This window comes from Oncorhynchus gorbuscha, linkage group LG02 (assembly GCF_021184085.1).
Source record: "Oncorhynchus gorbuscha isolate QuinsamMale2020 ecotype Even-year linkage group LG02, OgorEven_v1.0, whole genome shotgun sequence".
NCBI classification, from domain to species: Eukaryota; Metazoa; Chordata; class Actinopteri; order Salmoniformes; family Salmonidae; genus Oncorhynchus; species Oncorhynchus gorbuscha.
In genome coordinates, this window is record NC_060174.1 from 97,904,906 (window position 1) to 97,923,806 (window position 18,901).

Consider the following 18,901-nt stretch of genomic DNA (forward strand, 5'->3'; position numbering starts at 1 on the left):
TTTGTCATGGGATACAAAGAAAATGTTGCAGTTTTAAAGCTCATTCTATACATCTAAATTGTATTCATGTGATATTTGAGGGACAAAAAAATTACAACAAAAACTACGGACTAAAAAACTGACATGGGCTAGTTTATCTGGACATCTCCGACAAGTTAGAAATACTGTATGCAAGGTATGCAAGGTATGCAAGGACTAACATGACAAGAGGAACTGATGATGCACTACCCAATTTCTTGTCCATTCTACTATTACAACTTTCAAGAGTAATTTTAAAGCCGAACTGAATTATACAATTCTACTTAATCAGCATCTTATTTCCCATTTCAACACCCACTTCCTAGGGGACTTTTAATTGGGATTTACAACATGCCCTTTGAGTATGTTTCTTCCCTCCTATTCTGTTTTATTCAATAGGCAATAAGTTACAAAACAAGAACATTATGATTCATGTTATATCAATGCTTCTTTGTATGGTAATTGAATAATTATAATAAATGGTGGGGTTTTGTTTGCAGCACGATGCGGCAACAATAACCTTTCCTGGAAAACGTCATATTCTGCATTTAAAGGATGCTAATTAAATCAGGTTCAGCTATTTCGTTTTAGTCCAAAACAATTACACAACTAATTTGAATTTGATGAAAATCTGACATAAAATAAAAAACACTTGAAAGTTCTGCTTCTACTGTCAAAGCTGGTTAAGGCAGATAGGTGCAATCAACCTGTCATGCTCCCTAGAAAAAACGCCAGAGAGAGAGAGAGAGAGAGAGAGAGAGAAATATGGGGGAGATAAAGAGAAATATGGGGGAGATAAAGAGAAATATGGGGGAGATAAAGAGAAATATGGGGGAGATAAAGAGAAATATGGGGGAAATAAAGAGAAATATGGGGGAAATAAAGAGAAATATGGGGGGAAATAAAGAGAAATATGGGGGAGATAAATATGGGGGGAAATAAAGAGAAATATGGAGGGAGATAAAGAGAAATATGGGGGGAGATAAAGAGAAATAGAAGAGGGGAATAAGGACAAAGATAGACCAGGACGGCTGCCAAGTTGGAAAGGCAGCACATCAGATCACAAAGGTGTCGGGTCTACAGAGCCAGAGTCCACGTCACATTGCAGCAACTCTGAATCCAGCAGCACAGATGAAACAGGAGAGGCCTCAGGTGTTTAAAAAAAAACTTTATCAGGGAGAGATGCATTACATATTCGCTTCACACTGTCACTGCCCGGCAATAAGTCAGCCACTAAAATGAAGGGGAAGGCTATGTGTTATAGAGCTCAATGTTGAATAACTAAGTGTCCTGTGAGGCTCTCTGTCCCTGGCTGTAATGCCTTCAGTCACTGAGCCATGTCCAGGATCACACTGGAACTAGCGTTTGCCTCCCCAAAATCTATACCTGACAAAGTCAAAACAGATCACAATTAGATTTACCTAGGCCATTTGTGTTCACAATGGTTGTACAATGTTCTTGGGTTCTGTCAAGATGAAGGTGAACATATTAGGATAATGCAAACATAGTGCTGTTACCTCACGCTTTTGTGTTGCGTGACCTCTCAAATTGTAGATTCATTGAAGAGGAGAAGATGATGTCTAATAAAACACTGTGTTTATTTAATGAAAATAACTCCAAAGTATTTGTTCTTGTTAATTTCCCTGAGATATTTACATATACAGATTGGCTGATAGGATGGTCTAGAGCCCAGCCCTTTACCCAGATGCACAGTCATTTGTCTTTTGTAATCAGATCACATAGTGATGTCATGACGTAGGCCAAAGGTTCCATGCCACCTGAACAGGCTGAAATTCCAGGCATTTCTTTCAAACAGCTCTTACACAAAAGGGCATTATTATAATTTTCATAATTCCAGTGCTATTTCGACCTCATAGTGCGAAAATGTCATCAAAACATAAAACAAGTTTTTAACTGCACTGCCCCTTAAAGGTTAATGAAAGCCCTTAAAGCATTTACCAAGCTGTTGAGAAAGGAGTACACTTTTCAAGAAGCAGCATATAAAGTAGACCTTGGCAGCTTTTTGTCTTAATATCTGTACATCATTGTAATGCAGAAATCCCTGAATTTCTGAAGTGATGCAACATAGTATTCTTGAATTGGGTGATTTAGGTTTCACTGACAAATCTACCGACAGGAAACACTATTCATTTCCCCTCATGAGGATTCATTTACTGTACATGTCCATGAGTAGTTTTCAATGCTTGAGATATTATTGTGTTATAGTAACTGCTTGAAGTTGTGTCTTCAACTTTGTGGATTCCTTATACATACAGTACTAGTACAGACCATTGGTTTGGCACAGGTTGTTTCCCATTCATATCAATTCAAATCAAATTGAAGTGAGTTGAATTGAATTGAAAGCGAGAAAGATAGATCAACTGAAATGTAATTGAATTGAATTGAAAGCGAGAAAGATAGATCAACTGAAATGTAATTGAATTGAATTGAAAGCGAGAAAGATAGATCAACTGAAATGTAATTGAGTTGAATTTAAAGTGAGGAAGATAGATCAAATGAAATGTAATTGAGTTGAATTTAAAGTGAGGAAGATAGATCAAATGAAATGTAATTGAGTTGAATTTAAAGTGAGGAAGATAGATCAAATGAAATGTAATTGAGTTGAAATGAAAGCGAGAAAGATAGACACTCACAGCTCTCTATCTCCAGTGTGCAGTTTTGTTCGTCCAGCGGATATCGTCTCAGGTCCATCATACAAGCTGCTGTAGTGGTGATCCTGAAGGGGAAAAAGACATTGTCAAGAATCAGTACAGACCAAGGATGTCATTTTGAAGGTTCAGGTGGTATTGCCGATGGGATCCCAACTTCACGCTGTAATTTCTTAAGTGGAGCTTTAGGACCAAGGAACCTGGGCCGAGTAGCATGAAGACATTAATTATTAGCTACAATCAAAATCTCAATCAGTATCTGGTGCCTGTGTCTAGCAGATAACTACATCCTTGAAGCAAAGGCACATATGGCTACTTAATGGCTTTTTATAGCAGCGTCAGGAGGTTCTTCCTAATCTATTGCTCTCATATCTTGTCAGTGCACAGATAAAGTTAATAGCGTGATGAAGTCGACAATAACCATGAGCTGATATCGATCCCCAGTTAAATCAACGTTGGGTAAATCTCTCGATTGTTTAGCAGCTACAGTATATCACTGCTGCAGCAGCACTTCCAGCAAGATATTAGACAATTCAAATAAAGAGCTAACTCATTTTCAATGTTTCCCAGACACGTGGCAAAGAAAGAAAACTTGAACAACCTGGGATTTAACAGCAATGGACTTCGCGGAACTAACCGGTCTACAGTGGTGTTTCTGTAAATGGAACAGGTGAGTAAGCCTACAGCTGCATGCCTCAATATTCACTTTTCCTCTAGCCAACTCTCATTATGCCTGTGATGTCAGATAAATAAGCACTACACGACTATAGAACCACTAAACAAGCCCTACATGATTCTGCATCAGTGGGTGCAGCCCATGGATTTAAGGATTAAAAGGCCAAACCTAATCCTCGTCCTAGATTCTTAAAATAATCCATCTGTACAAGTTCCCTTTACCTGGGAGGTGAATCACACACTAGCTCACTACAGGGATTCCCAGGCCAGCTACTGATAATAGCCCCACACTATCTATATTCCAGAAAGATTTGTCATTTAAGCAAATGCTCTTATCCAGAATGAGTTACAGAGGTGATTGCATACATTTTTCATACTTTTTCATATTTTTCATAATTATGGTCTTCAGTCAACTGATTAGCTGAATCAGGTGTGTTACTGAAGGCCTGGAATGAAGCCCAGATAACCAGTAGTTCTCCAGGACCAGTTGGAGAGCTCTGATGGAGTCGGATCATAAGCAACCTTGTGGTCTAACTTATAAAAGCAATGCTGAAAGGGAATATATTATTCAAAATAACCTTAGCACATCAAATACATTAATATGAAAGTAGAATTGCCTTGAGGTCATATGTGAAAGCATACTCTATGTATGTCAAAGGGTAGGCCTAAGCGTTCATGCTAGTAATTGTAAAAACTCTGGCTTACAGTCCATCTCTCATATTCTCACTGACAGAGCCCACTAACAAGACATAGATGTCCCAGGGAGGCAAGAGATGAGGGTGATGGTGAGAGGACAAACTCTTTTCATCTTGTAAAGATCTCGGCTGCCAGAATCGGTTGAGTGGGAAGAGTGCCTTAGGTGGAAGTCTACTGGCACAACTCAACGAGAACAAAGAAAATGGATGCCGTGAATACCTTGTGAAGAACATGTTGAGATCTCGAAGTCAACTTCTCGTGCCCTCTAGTCAGTGTTGTGAAGATAACTTAATGACTGGAAATTAACTTGAAAAACAGAGCTGTATCGTACAGTAGAAAGTATTGAAAATATGCTAAATATGCAAATGTGTAGCCTCCTGCAAAAACTGTCTGATGTGTGTTTTAAATATTTACTGCCTTAATATCCAGATCATTAACATAAATGTCCATTTCTTCTCTTGCAGTGTTCATTATCACCAGCATTAAAGCTCACTCAAATGACAAATGGAAATCATATAAGGCTAATCTGAAGATGGTGCTGGCTAAAGCTAAAACTGGCGAGTGTAGAGAGTATAGAGATATTGTTATCCACGTCGGCACCAACGATGTTAGGATGAAACAGTCAGAGATCACCAAGCGCAACATAGCTTCTGCGTGCATATCAGCTAGAAAGATGTGTCGGCATCGAGTAATTGTCTCTGGCCCCCTCCCAGTTAGGGGGAGTGATGAGCTCTACAGCAGAGTCTCACAACTCAATCGCTGGTTGAAAACTGTTTTCTGCCCCTCCCAAAAGATAGAATTTGTAGATAATTGGCCCTCTTTCTGGGACTCGCCCACAAACAGGACCAAGCCTGACCTGCTGAGGAGTGACGGACTCCATCCTAGCTGGAGGGGTGCTCTCATCTTATCTGCCAACATAGACAGGGCTCTAACTCCTCTAGCTCCACAATGAAATAGGGTGCAGGCCAGGCAGCAGGCTATTAGCCAGCCTGCCAGCATAGTGGAGTCTGCCACTAGCATAGTTAGTGTAGTCAGCTCAGCTATCACCATTGAGACCGTGTCTGTGCCTCGACCTGGGTTGGGCAAAACTAAACATGGCGGTGTTCGCCTTAGCAATCTCACTAGGATAAAGACCACCTCCATTCCTGTCATTACTGAAAGAGATCATGATACCTCACATCTCAAAATAGGGCTACTTAATGTTAGATCCCTTACTTCAAAGGCAATTATAGTCAATGAACTAATCACTGATCATAATCTTGATGTGATTGGCCTGACTGAAACATGGCTTAAGCCTGATGAATTTACTGTGTTAAATGAGGCCTCACCTCCTGGCTACACTAGTGACCATATCCCCGTGCATCCCGCAAAGGCGGAGGTGTTGCTAACATTTACGATAGCAAATTTCAATTTACAAAAAAAAAAAATGACGTTTTCGTCTTTTGAGCTTCTAGTCATGAAATCTATGCAGCCTACTCAATCACTTTTTATAGCTACTGTTTACAGGCCTCCTGGGCCATATACAGCGTTTCTCACTGAGTTCCCTGAATTCCTATCAGACCTTGTAGTCATTGCAGATAATATTCTAATCTTTGGTGACTTTAATATTCACATGGAAAAGTCCACAGACCCACTCCAAAAGGCTTTTGGAGCCATCATCGACTCAGTGGGTTTTGTCCAACATGTCTCTGGACCCACTCACTCTCACAGTCATACGCTGGACCTAGTTTTGTCCCATGGAATAAATGTTGTGGATCTTAATGTTTTTCCTCATAATCCTGGACTATCAGACCACCATTTTATTACGTTTGCAATTGCAACAAATAATCTGCTCAGACCCCAACCAAGGAACATCAAAAGTCGTGCTATAAATTCACAGACAACACAAAGATTCCTTGATGCCCTTCCAGACTCCCTCTGCCTACCCAAGGACGCCAGAGGACAAAAATCCGTTAACCACCTAACTGAGGATCTCAATTTAACCTTGCGCAATACCCTAGATGCAGTTGCACCCCTAAAAACTAAAAAAATGTCTCATAAGAAACTAGCTCCATGGTACACAGAAAATACCCGAGCTCTGAAGCAAGCTTCCAGAAAATTGGAACGGAAATGGCGCCACACCAAACTGGAAGTCTTCCGACTAGCTTGGAAGGATGGTACCGTGCAGTACCGAAGAGCCCTTACTGCTGCTCGATCGTCCTATTTTTCTAACTTAATTGAGGAAAATAAGAACAATCCGAAATTCCTTTTTGATACTGTGGCAAAGCTAACTAAAAAGCAGCATTCCCCAAGAGAGGATGACTTGCACTTTAGCAGTGATAAATTCATGAACTTCTTTGAGGAAAAGATTATGATTATTAGAAAGCAAATTACGGACTCCTCTTTAAACCTGCGTATTCCTCCAAACCTCAGTTGTCCTGAGTCTGCACAACTCTGCCAGGACCTAGGATCAAGAGAGACGCTCAAGTGTTTTAGTACTATATCTCTTGACACAATGATGAAAATAATCATGGCCTCTAAACCTTCAAGCTGTATACTGGACCCTATTCCAACTAAACTACTGAAAGAGCTGCTTCCTGTGCTTGGCCCTCCTATGTTGAACATAATAAACGGCTCTCTATCCACTGGATGTGTACCAAACTCACTAAAAGTGGCAGTAATAAAGCCTCTCTTGAAAAAGCCAAACCTTGACCCAGAAAATATAAAAAACTATCGGCCTATATCGAATCTTCCATTCCTCTCAAAGATTTTAGAGAAGGCTGTTGCGCAGCAACTCACTGCCTTCCTGAAGACAAACAATGTATACGAAATGCTTCAGTCTGGTTTTAGACCCCATCATAGCACTGAGACGGCACTTGTGAAGGTGGTAAATGACATTTTGATGGCATCGGACCGAGGCTCTGCATCTGTCCTCGTGCTCCTAGACCTTAGTGCTGCTTTTGATACCATCGATCACCACATTCTTTTGGAGAGATTGGAAACCCAAATTGGTCTACACGGACATGTTCTGGCCTGGTTTAGGTCTTATCTGTCGGAAAGATATCAGTTTGTCTCTGTGAATGGTTTGTCCTCTGACAAATCAACTGTACATTTCGGTGTTCCTCAAGGTTCTGTTTTAGGACCACTATTGTTTTCACTATATATTTTACCTCTTGGGGATGTTATTCGAAAACATAATGTAAACTTTCACTGCTATGCGGATGACACACAGCTGTACATTTCAATGAAACATGGTGAAGCACCAAAATTGCCCTCGCTAGAAGCATGTGTTTCAGACATAAGGAAGTGGATGGCTGCAAACTTTCTACTATTAAACTCGGACAAAACAGAGATGCTTGTTCTAGGTCCCAAGAAACAAAGAGATCTTCTGTTGAATCTGACAATTAATCTTAATGGTTGTACAGTCGTCTCAAATAAAACTGTGAAGGACCTCGGCGTTACTCTGGACCCTGATCTCTCTTTTGAAGAACATATCAAGACCATTTCGAGGACAGCTTTTTTCCATCTACGTAACATTGCAAAAATCAGAAACTTTCTGTCCAAAAATGATGCAGAAAAATTAATCCATGCTTTTGTCACTTCTAGGTTAGACTACTGCAATGCTCTATTTTCCGGCTACCCGGATAAAGCACTAAATAAACTTCAGTTAGTGCTAAATACGGCTGCTAGAATCCTGACTAGAACCAAAAAATTTGATCATATTACTCCAGTGCTAGCCTCTCTACACTGGCTTCCTGTCAAAGCAAGGGCTGATTTCAAGGTTTTACTGCTAACCTACAAAGCATTACATGGGCTTGCTCCTACCTACCTCTCTGATTTGGTCCTGCCGTACATACCTATACGTACGCTACGGTCACAAGACGCAGGCCTCCTAATTGTCCCTAGAATTTCTAAGCAAACAGCTGGAGGCAGGGCTTTCTCCTATAGAGCTCCATTTTTATGGAACGGTCTGCCTACCCATGTCAGAGACGCAAACTCGGTCTCAACCTTTAAGTCTTTACTGAAGACTCATCTCTTCAGTGGGTCATATGATTGAGTGTAGTCTGGCCCAGGAGTGGGAAGGTGAACGGAAAGGCTCTGGAGCAACGAACCGCCCTTGCTGTCTCTGCCTGGCCGGTTCCCCGTTTTCCACTGGGATTCTCTGCCTCTAACCCTGTTACGGGGGCTGAGTCACTGGCTTGCTGGGGCTCTCTCGTGCCGTCCCTGGGGGATGCGTCACCTGGGTGGGTTGATTCACTGTTGTGGTCGGCCTGTCTGGGTTCCCCCCCACCCCTTGGGTTGTACCGTGTCGGAGATCTTTGTGGGCTATACTCGGCCTTGTCTCAGGATGGACCTGAGCCCTAGAACCATGCCCCAGGACTACCTGACATGATGACTCCTTGCTGTCCCCAGTCCACCTGGCCATGCTGCTGCTCCAGTTTCAACTGGCCTGGGCCCTAGGACCATGTCCCAGGACTACCTGACATGAGGACTCCTTGCTGTCCCCAGTCCACCTGGCCATGCTCCTGCTCCAGTTTCAACTGTTCTGCCTTACTATTATTCAACCATGCTGGTCATTTATGAACATTTGAACATCTTGGCCACGTTCTGTTATAATCTCCACCTGGCACAGCCAGAAGAGGACTGGCCACCCCACATATGCTCTCTCTAATTCTCTCTTTCTTTCTCTCTCTCGGAGGACCTGAGCCCTAGGACCGTGCCCCAGGACTACCTGACATGATGGCTCCTTGCTGTCCCCAGTCCATCTGACTGTGCTGCTGCTCCAGTTTCAACTGTTCTGCCTTATTATTATTTGACCATGCTGGTCATTTATGAACATTTGAACATCTTGGTCATGTTCTGTTATAATCTCTACCCGGCACAGCCAGAAGAGGACTGGCCACCCCACATAGCCCGGTTCCTCTCTAGGTTTCTTCCTAGGTTTTGGCCTTTCTAGGGAGTTTTTCCTAGCCACCGTGCTTTTACACCTGCATTGTTTGCTGTTTGGGGTTTTAGGCTGGGTTTCTGTACAGCACTTTGAGATATCAGCTGATGTACGAAGGGCTATATAAATAAATTTGATTTGATTTGATTTGATAACCCAGGAAAGGTGTGGAATGGATCTAGTTATAGGCCCCAGCTGCCAAAGCACCATTAAACCTGAGCACTAATTATTTTAGAGGCCAAATACTGGTAGGCATAAAGAAGGTTGCCCAATCAAAAATGCATATTTTGGCCAATGGGTAAAATAATATGTTAATTGTGTAGATAATCCTCTAAGAAATCCGATGGTCCAAACGTCATGTCTCATAATCGGTCTTAAAATTGATTGGGGTTTTTACACTTGCAGGATGGCAAAAATGAGGGTGACTGAAGTAAGCAAGTTGTACAGCATCACGTCAGCTAGGCTGGATGCTGTGCGAGAATAAAGGCTTTTTGACTCACTTTCCCGTTGAACTCATCTTCCTTCTTGAATCCACAGGACATAAAACAATAAAAAGATACGATAGATTTTGAGACATGACATTTTAGTATGCACTTCATATTAATGAGAATTTCCTGTTCCTTTAAGAAGGCTTCTCACAACAACAAGGGTTTCTGTCACGCCATGAAATTAGAGAGCCGTTTTATTTCTCTATTTGGTTTAGGTCAGGGTGTGATTTAGGTGGCATTCTATGTTTTCTATTTCTTCGTTTTTGGCCGCGTGTGGTTCCCAATCAGAGGCAGCTGTCTATCGTTGTCTCTGATTCGGAATCATACTTAGGCAGCCTTTTTCCCACCTATGTTGTGGGTAATTATTTATTTTCTTTTTTGGTGAAAGTTTCACTTTATTAAAAGATGTGGAATTACATGCACACTGCTCTTTGGCTCATCTATGATAGGGAGTTTGAAGACAGTGAACGTGACAGTATCTTTGTGAAGTTTTAATGGAGCACTGTGCATACAGCAAGCCTTTTATTTTCAAAGCCTTTTGCATTCAATTCAGCTCATGTCATGCTAATTTAGCTTTTTGCGACATGCGGAAATAATTTTGAACACCTCACATGAAATCATCTAAAGTTGCTGCGAAAAAAGAAAAAAAAAAGCGTCACTGTTCTGTCAACAGAGCCCGGTGCTTACTAACGGATGTATTAGGTCACGAAATCTGACATTTTGGATATGCTTTTGAACAATTCAGAACATGAATAATCCTATTTGTCTTGGAAAATATATTTTATAACATAAGGTAGTGAAATTTCATCACCAAAGCTGGTTTTCACCCACACTGAGCAGAGTAGGTGGACACCCTACATAAAGATCTATAAGTGTATAGATTAAAATCTTCAGTCCATCTGGGGTGACCTGTCATTTCAACTAGTTTCTTGTTATGAGGTCATTTTTCAACCAGTTTTGCCCGCTGAGATGTTAAGCACACTAGTCTGCTGACTCTGATCACATAAACAAACTCACATTTTCCACAGTCTGTGTGTTTGTGCACACTCCTATTTGTAAGCCAAATGTCTGACCTACCGTGATGTTCTTTTAGAAAACACAATGCACTCCGAACGCATATTTAATTGGCTTTTAGGGTTGTGAGTACTTGGCCGCCTTAGTTTACCCAGACTGAGTAGAATACTTTGAGAAATGTATTCAAACGGTAACTTTGGAGACTTGTCGAACATTTATGCAAGGTCTTGTGTGACCCAAGGGGGACAGGGCACCTTAAAAGCAAATGACTCTGTCTCTGTATACTGGGGGGCTTAAAAGGGGAACACTCTGCCCTGTTGCAACTGGTTCAGAAACCTTGGGAGAGCTCTAGTTTGTGAAATTCAGACTCAAATACTGAATATATTGCATGTTTAAATTAACATTTGGTTATTTAAAAAAAATATGTATTTAGTGCCAACACAGGGGACTTGTTATATTTGTACAAGAGGCCTGCCAGAGATTGCGCCAATACCATTTCCATCAGCAACAGGAGCATGATTCTACACTCTGTAAGTAAGACAGAATGGTTACTTTTCTTATAACTAGGGACCAGAGTTGATCTTGATCAGGTTGGTGGTCAGGAGAAACCTCAGGCCAGAACAAAGTCAATCATCCACAGAGGGCAGGGCAGTCTTTATCATACTGGAACTGGTCCGAGTCCTACACTGTAAGGTCAGTGTATTCTTCAGGCAGAAGCAGGAACAGAAGGAGTTGATAGATGGTGAGTTATAGGGAGTCACTCTCTCTGGCTGTGGTCTTGCGTGAGAAGGTGGATGCCCACAGTGGGTGCTGCCAGCCAGTCTGCACGGCACCATGGGTAATCGTCTAAGCACACCTGACGATACTGATACATCCCGGCCAGCGGAGAGGCTCAACTTGGAGCCCAATCCTCTGTGGTACAGCGGAGAGATAATCCCATCCTCCCTGCCTCCTTCACACTTGTCCCTCTATATCACCCACCATCGTCCCTAGACTGCAGCCGAGCTGAGGCAAGGTCGATGCATCCTTCAGCTCTGCTCCACCACAGGAGTGAGCACAGGGTACAACACCCTCCATCTCTAGACACAGTCTGGAGATCTGGGCCAAGAATCACAGTCTGGAGAGCTGGGCCAAGAATCTACTATAAGTTAGTATCTTGGTCAACCACTAGTTGATTTCAAGTACCAGTAACTGGGCCATCTGGGTGCGCTTGGGCCTTTTCTTCATATTTCCCATTAATCAGAATGACGGGTGTTCTCTCATACCCTATTTCAGGTAACTACATAGTTGGCGTTAGCGAGCAGGTCATTATTAGCTAATTTGCCACAAATTAAATATGTATTACCATTGAATTATGTGGTGTTCTTGCACACATTCAGGGGGCACACTTACAGTCCTGTTCTTTAGAATAGCACATTTTAGTGAACACATTGTTCCTCATCACCGTCCTTCTCTACCAGAGAGATAACAGGCAACTTATTTGAGATCATGAAAGCAGACCAAAGAATGGTTGATTGATGCTCTCACAGTGGTAGCAAAGCGAAAATACTTTTGCATGAGTAAACGGCTGTCAAACCTACATCATCACATGATGAAGGGTTTCAAGTGTAACATTTACATGCCGCAGAACGTCCCTTTATGGTACCTGTGATGAGAAAACATCTAATTTCAATACACTGAACACCTACTGTACTCTATTGTACCTATGTCCCCACTGGACTACACGGTGAGAGGGATTGGGGTTCTGTGAAATAGATCATCAGACAGTGGAGTGTCCCATCAGATAATCTCCCACCAGGGAAACAGAAAACTAGGCCTGCAGATTCCCCATCTGATGTCACTTCGCCTGTCAATTGCCTTTGTTTATTTCTCTCAGATAATGTTGCACTGATCTACAGCACGAGAGAAAAGGTTCCAGATATCAATCACAACTCGATACCTTGACCTATCATTAGTCTGATATAAGCACCCTCCTGCCAAAATAGATATGGTAAACAGAAGCGTACAGGAGGGAGTATGGCACTGATTTGAGGCCACATACAGATTGGGGTTGTATTTCTGTGTATTGTTTTATTTTATTTTTTATGTTTTATTGAACCTTTACTGAACTAGGCAAGTCAGTTAGGAACAAATTCTTATTACCAATGACAGCCTACCAAAAAGCAAAATGCCTCCTGCAGGGACGGGGGCTGGGATTTAAAATAAAAAAATGAATAAAATATAAATATAGGACAATACACACATCACGACAAGAGAGACCTAAGACAACAACATAGCAAGGCAGCAACACATGAAAACACAGCATGGAAGCAACATAACATGGCAGCAGCACAAAACATGGTACAAACATTATTAGGCACAGACACGGGCAAGGTAGAGACAACAATACATGAAACCAGCCTCAACTGTCATTAAGAGTGTCCATTATTGAGTCTTTCAATGAAGAGATTGAGATAAAACTGTCCAATTTGAGTGTTTGTTGCAGCTCTTCCAGTCGCTAGCAGCAGCAAACTGAAAAGAGGAGCGACCCAGGGATGTGTGTGCCTTGGGGACCTTTAACAGAATGTGACTGGCAGAACGGGTGTTGTATGTGGAGGATGAGGGCTGTAGTAGATATCTCAGATAGGGGGGAGTGAGGCCTAAGAGGGTTTTGTAAATAAGCATCAACAGTGGGTCTTGCGACGGGTATACAGAGATGACCAGAGTGTTTCTCTTATATCGCCTCAAGGGGCTAAGTAAAAGCAGAAAGGTGATGTACAGTACATCGAAGCTCTGTTTCTGTAGGTGCAGTAGAAGGTAAAGTCCCAGTGCAGTCAAAAATATGATTTCCTGTGTTTTATATATCCTGTATTTCCAACATATTGTGATGGTATAATACTATGAAATTGTAAAAATTATGATAATGCTGTTTCAGCCTGTTTTGGTGGGATGGAGTATTTTGGTGGGATGGGATAATAGACCAATAACCAAGAGAGTTCCAAATCTCTCTGACAATAACAATTTCCCCCTCCTCACTCAGACCACTCCCAGACAGTCCCAGCTAAAAATGATTGCTTAAGAAATTGCTTTTTGCTAAGAAGCTATTTTTGTTTATTTTTTGCAATTTTAATTGAAAACAATCACTGCAGGGTACTTACATAATTCTTACCAAGAGATATTGAGATAAAAACAGCTACATTGGACCTGTAACAGGCCAAACTCTCACATAACACAGAGAGTCTTGTCACAAAGCCAGTTAATATCAATGAAGAAATGAAAAAAATATATATATTGCTTGCTGTTTCAAATTACACACTCCAGACGTTTTGCACCCAGGACTGTGCATGTTCCTTAAAGCCTCCAAGGTTGAGATGGATGTTCTCTTTCCGCCTGCGGTCACCCTGTCTTTGTCAGCAGTAATTTCCCTTTGATGCATCTTTTGAATGTTTCTGACTTCCAAGTGTTTAACCAAGGAGCAAATTGCCGGTTACTTGCCAGAAACTTTCTGATCTCTGTGTCAAGATGGATTCAATGGGGTAGAACTTAAGCAAGCGCCTTTGGCACAGTCTACAAAGGAATGTGTACACATACAGTACAGTGGTAGGCCAGTGATAGGCCAGTGGTGTGCGTGTGTGTGCGCGTGCGTGCTTGCGCACGTGAATGTTTTATGTGTCTCTGTGAATATTTTTTTTAAGTATTCCTTTTAAGTATCATTTTCACATTTCCAACATAACCCTCGGTTGCTTGGTTACTGACTTGCTTATGGTAGTCCATCGTATTTGGTGGTTGAAGATTTCCCTCTAGTGGTGTGGGGGCTGTGCTTTGGCAAAGTGGGTGGGGTTATATCCTTCCTGTTTGGCCCTGTCCGGGGGTGTCCTCGGATGGGGCCACAGTGTCTCCTGACCCCTCCTGTCTCAGCCTCCAGTATTTATGCTGCAGTAGTTTATGTGTCGGGGGGCTAGGGTCAGTTTGTTTATCTGGAGTACTTCTCCTGTCCTATTCGGTGTCCTGTGTAAATCTAAGTGTGCGTTCTCTAATTCTCTCCTTCTCTCTTTCTTTCTCTCTCTCGGAGGACCTGAGCCCTAGAACCATGCCCCAGGACTACCTGACATGATGACTCCTTGCTGTCCCCAGTCCACCTGGCCATGCTGCTGCTCCAGTTTCAACTGGCCTGGGCCCTAGGACCATGTCCCAGGACTACCTGACATGAGGACTCCTTGCTGTCCCCAGTCCACCTGGCCATGCTCCTGCTCCAGTTTCAACTGTTCTGCCTTACTATTATTCAACCATGCTGGTCATTTATGAACATTTGAACATCTTGGCCACGTTCTGTTATAATCTCCACCCGGCACAGCCAGAAGAGGACTGGCCACCCCACATATGCTCTCTCTAATTCTCTCTTTCTTTCTCTCTCTCGGAGGACCTGAGCCCTAGGACCGTGCCCCAGGACTACCTGACATGATGGCTCCTTGCTGTCCCCAGTCCACCTGACTGTGCTGCTGCTCCAGTTTCAACTGTTCTGCCTTATTATTATTTGACCATGCTGGTCATTTATGAACATTTGAACATCTTGGTCATGTTCTGTTATAATCTCTACCCGGCACAGCCAGAAGAGGACTGGCCACCCCACATAGCCCGGTTCCTCTCTAGGTTTCTTCCTAGGTTTTGGCCTTTCTAGGGAGTTTTTCCTAGCCACCGTGCTTTTACACCTGCATTGTTTGCTGTTTGGGGTTTTAGGCTGGGTTTCTGTACAGCACTTTGAGATATCAGCTGATGTACGAAGGGCTATATAAATAAATTTGATTTGATTTGATTTGATTCCACTTCTGAGTTAACGATGAATCCTTTTGTCACGCCCTGGTCATTATATTTTGTGTTTTTGGTATATGTTTGGGTAAGCCAGGGTGTGACATGGGTTTATATGTTGTGTTTTCGTATTGGCGTTTGTAGTAATTGGGATTGTGTATGATTAGGGGTGTGTCTAGTTAGGCTTGGCTGCCTGAGGCGATTCTCAATTGGAGTCAGCTGCTTATCATTGTCTCTGATTGGGAACCGTATTTAGGCAGCCTGAGTTCGCGGTGTATTTTGTGGGTGTTTGTACCTGTCTCTGTGTTAGTCACCAGATAGGCTGTAATTAGTTCACGTTCCGTTTGTGGTTTTCTTCTTCAGTTATTTCATGTACCGCATTTATCTTCATTAAAGTCATGAGTAACCTACACGCTGCATTTCGGTCTGACTCTTTTCATACAACAGATGAACGACATTACACCTTTGGTGACTGTAGAGTCCAATCATAGCCCTGTGCAGCTGGCTTGTAAGGGTCTGAGTAAGGGCTCCCGGTGCATTCACTCCTGCCCCATCACCAGACACCCCAACTCAGACTTTAGTCCGGTTTCCGGTTGATTGCTGGTTGATGGCTTCACCGAGGTCAGAAGTGGATAACCGTGCAAAATAAGTTATTTAAAGTGCCACTGAGGGTGCGCAATCCCCAACAGCACTACTTCACTGCAGGAAGGTGAAATTCCAGTGGCAAGGACAACCAGTATCTTCCACAGCTGAAGGAGGCTGCCGGAACACCAGTCTGTCGGCATCTGCCTACCGCGCGTCGCCAGCACGCTGCTTTTTTCTCAGGGTGTGCTCCCCTAGCCTTTGTTGTACCAGACTAGCGCACAAGGCAGTGGGATGGTGGTTGATGGCTACTAGGACATGTCCACACAGATGCATCGCTGGGGACAACTGCTGCTCTGAGATCCCCTGCCAGTTAGCCTGGAGTTTCAAGACAACCAGTTAACGTGTGGTGCCGCGAGGAGGCCCGACAGGAGTCTTGGTCATTAAGAGGCTTTGTACCAACAAGGGCAGACTTGTGCATGAAGCTGCTCCCCAATTCACCACAAGGGCTAGCCGGCAGCAGCGAGCTGTAAGCAAGAGTACCCAAGCAACTGGTAAGCGGGCATACAACTAACCTCTACATAGGCACTACTGCACTAGACACGTCACATGCACCCTGCGTTTGCTGGCTGGTTACTGACTACAAGCGGTGCCAACTGAGCCCCATATGGCTGTCCACCTACTGTGACCTCAAATGCCAGATGGCGCGATGGGACACTGGCACAGGCTCAGTGTACTCTGTGTACAGTGTGGGATCTCACTAGGATCCAGATCCCCACTGGAGCTTCAGAAGTTTGAGGTCAGAGCAGAGGCCTCAAGGAGGAAGAGGGACCAGGGCCGTAGGGGAAGGAAAGAGAGAACAAACAGAACAAACAGATTCCACACGTCCCATCAGCTCACTTCTACTGCTGTCTGTTCTAGTTTTACACACAGGTATCAGCACGTCTCCCCTGGACATATTTTCACACCATATTGAGATCATTGTGTGTGGTCACCTTGGGTTTCCTACTGCTGGTCTGTTCTGATGACTGTTTGTGACATGGGTTAATGTTATTTCTCATGGATAGACAACACAAACCTGTCCAATGCTAAAGCGTCATTCCCCATTCTATGAGAGCAAATACATCATTATTACAGATGTACGATCTTAATTTGAGCCAAAATCCTGCAGCAATAGGACATGTGAATTATTATGTGGAATATAATTAATGAACATTTTTGTAGTCTGAAATTTCAAATTTTAAACTTCTGACGCCTTTTAAAAATCAAATACACTGCAATTTTTTACATTTGCTGCTATGCAGGAAAGTGATCCTGCAACAGGACAGTCAAATTAAGATCCTACACCTGTAACATCTGTAACATACATTCTGAATTCAAATCAAATCAAATGTTATTTCTCAAACGCGCCAAATACAACAGGTTCACCATACAGGGAAATGCTTACTTACAAGCTCTTAACCAACAATGCAGTTTTAAGAAAAATATCCCCCAAAAATTAAGAAATAAAAGTAACAAATAATTAAAGAGCAGCGGTAAATAACAAAAGCGAGGCTATATACAGGGTATTACGGTACAGAGTCAATGTGGAGGCTATATACAGGGTATTACGGTACAGAGTCAATGTGGAGGCTATATACAGGGTATTACGGTACAGAGTCAATGTGGAGGCTATATACAGGGTATTACGGTACAGAGTCAATGTGGAGGCTATATACAGGGTATTACGGTACAGAGTCAATGTGGAGGCTATATACAGGGTATTACGGTACAGAGTCAATGTGGAGGCTATATACAGGGTATTACGGTACAGAGTCAATGTGGAGGATATATACAGGGTATTACGGTACAGAGTCAATGTGGAGGCTATATACAGGGTATTACGGTACAGAGTCAATGTGGAGGCTATATACAGGGTATTACGGTACAGAGTCAATGTGGAGGCTATATACAGGGTATTACGGTACAGAGTCAATGTGGAGGCTATATACAGGGTATTACGGTACAGAGTCAATGTGGAGGCTATATACAGGGTATTACGGTACAGAGTCAATGTGGAGGCTATATACAGGGTATTACGGTACAGAGTCAATGTGGAGGCTATATACAGGGTATTACGGTACAGAGTCAATGTGGAGGCTATATACAGGGTATTACGGTACAGAGTCAATGTGGAGGCTATATACAGGGTATTACGGTACAGAGTCAATGTGGAGGCTATATACAGGGTATTACGGTACAGAGTCAATGTGGAGGCTATATACAGGGTATTACGGTACAGAGTCAATGTGGAGGCTATATACAGGGTATTACGGTACAGAGTCAATGTGGAGGCTATATACAGGGTATTACGGTACAGAGTCAATGTGGAGGCTATATACAGGGTATTATGGTACAGAGTCAATGTGGAGGATATATACAGGGTATTACGGTACAGAGTCAATGTGGAGGCTATATACAGGGTATTATGGTACAGAGTCAATGTGGAGGATATATACAGGGTATTACGGTACAGAGTCAATGTGGAGGCTATATACAGGGTATTACGGGACAGAGTAAATGTGGAGGCTATATACAGGGGGTACTGGTACAGAGTCAATGTGGAGGCTATATACAGGGGGTACCGGTACAGAGTCAATGTGGAGGCTATATACAGGGGGTACCGGTACAGAGTCAATGTGGAGGCTATATACAGGGGGTACTGGTACAGAGTCAATGTGGAGGCTATATACAGGGGGTACTGGTACAGAGTCAATGTGGAGGATATATACAGGTGGTACTGGTACAGAGTCAATGTGGAGGATATATACAGGGGGTACTGGTACAGAGTCAATGTGGAGGCTATATACAGGGTATTACGGTACAGAGTCAATGTGGAGGCTATATACAGGTGGTACTGGTACAGAGTCAATGTGGAGGATATATACAGGGGGTACTGGTACAGAGTCAATGTGGAGGCTATATACAGGGTGTTACGGTACAGAGTCAATGTGGAGGCTATATACAGGTGGTACTGGTACAGAGTCAATGTGGAGGATATATACAGGGGG

The 18,901-nt window shown here is 42.8% G+C and overlaps 1 protein-coding gene across 1 annotated transcript in view; it reads right to left on the reverse strand.

The window, feature by feature from the left end:
• The window catches only part of LOC124013966 (gamma-aminobutyric acid receptor subunit beta-2-like), a 100,548-nt gene that overhangs the window by 33,545 nt on the left and 48,102 nt on the right, over positions 1-18,901 (reverse strand). Inside the window, exon 5 of the mRNA XM_046328575.1 lies at positions 2,673-2,755. Within this exon, the coding sequence (XP_046184531.1) occupies positions 2,673-2,755 (83 nt within the window). The remainder of the gene's footprint in view (positions 1-2,672; positions 2,756-18,901) is intronic.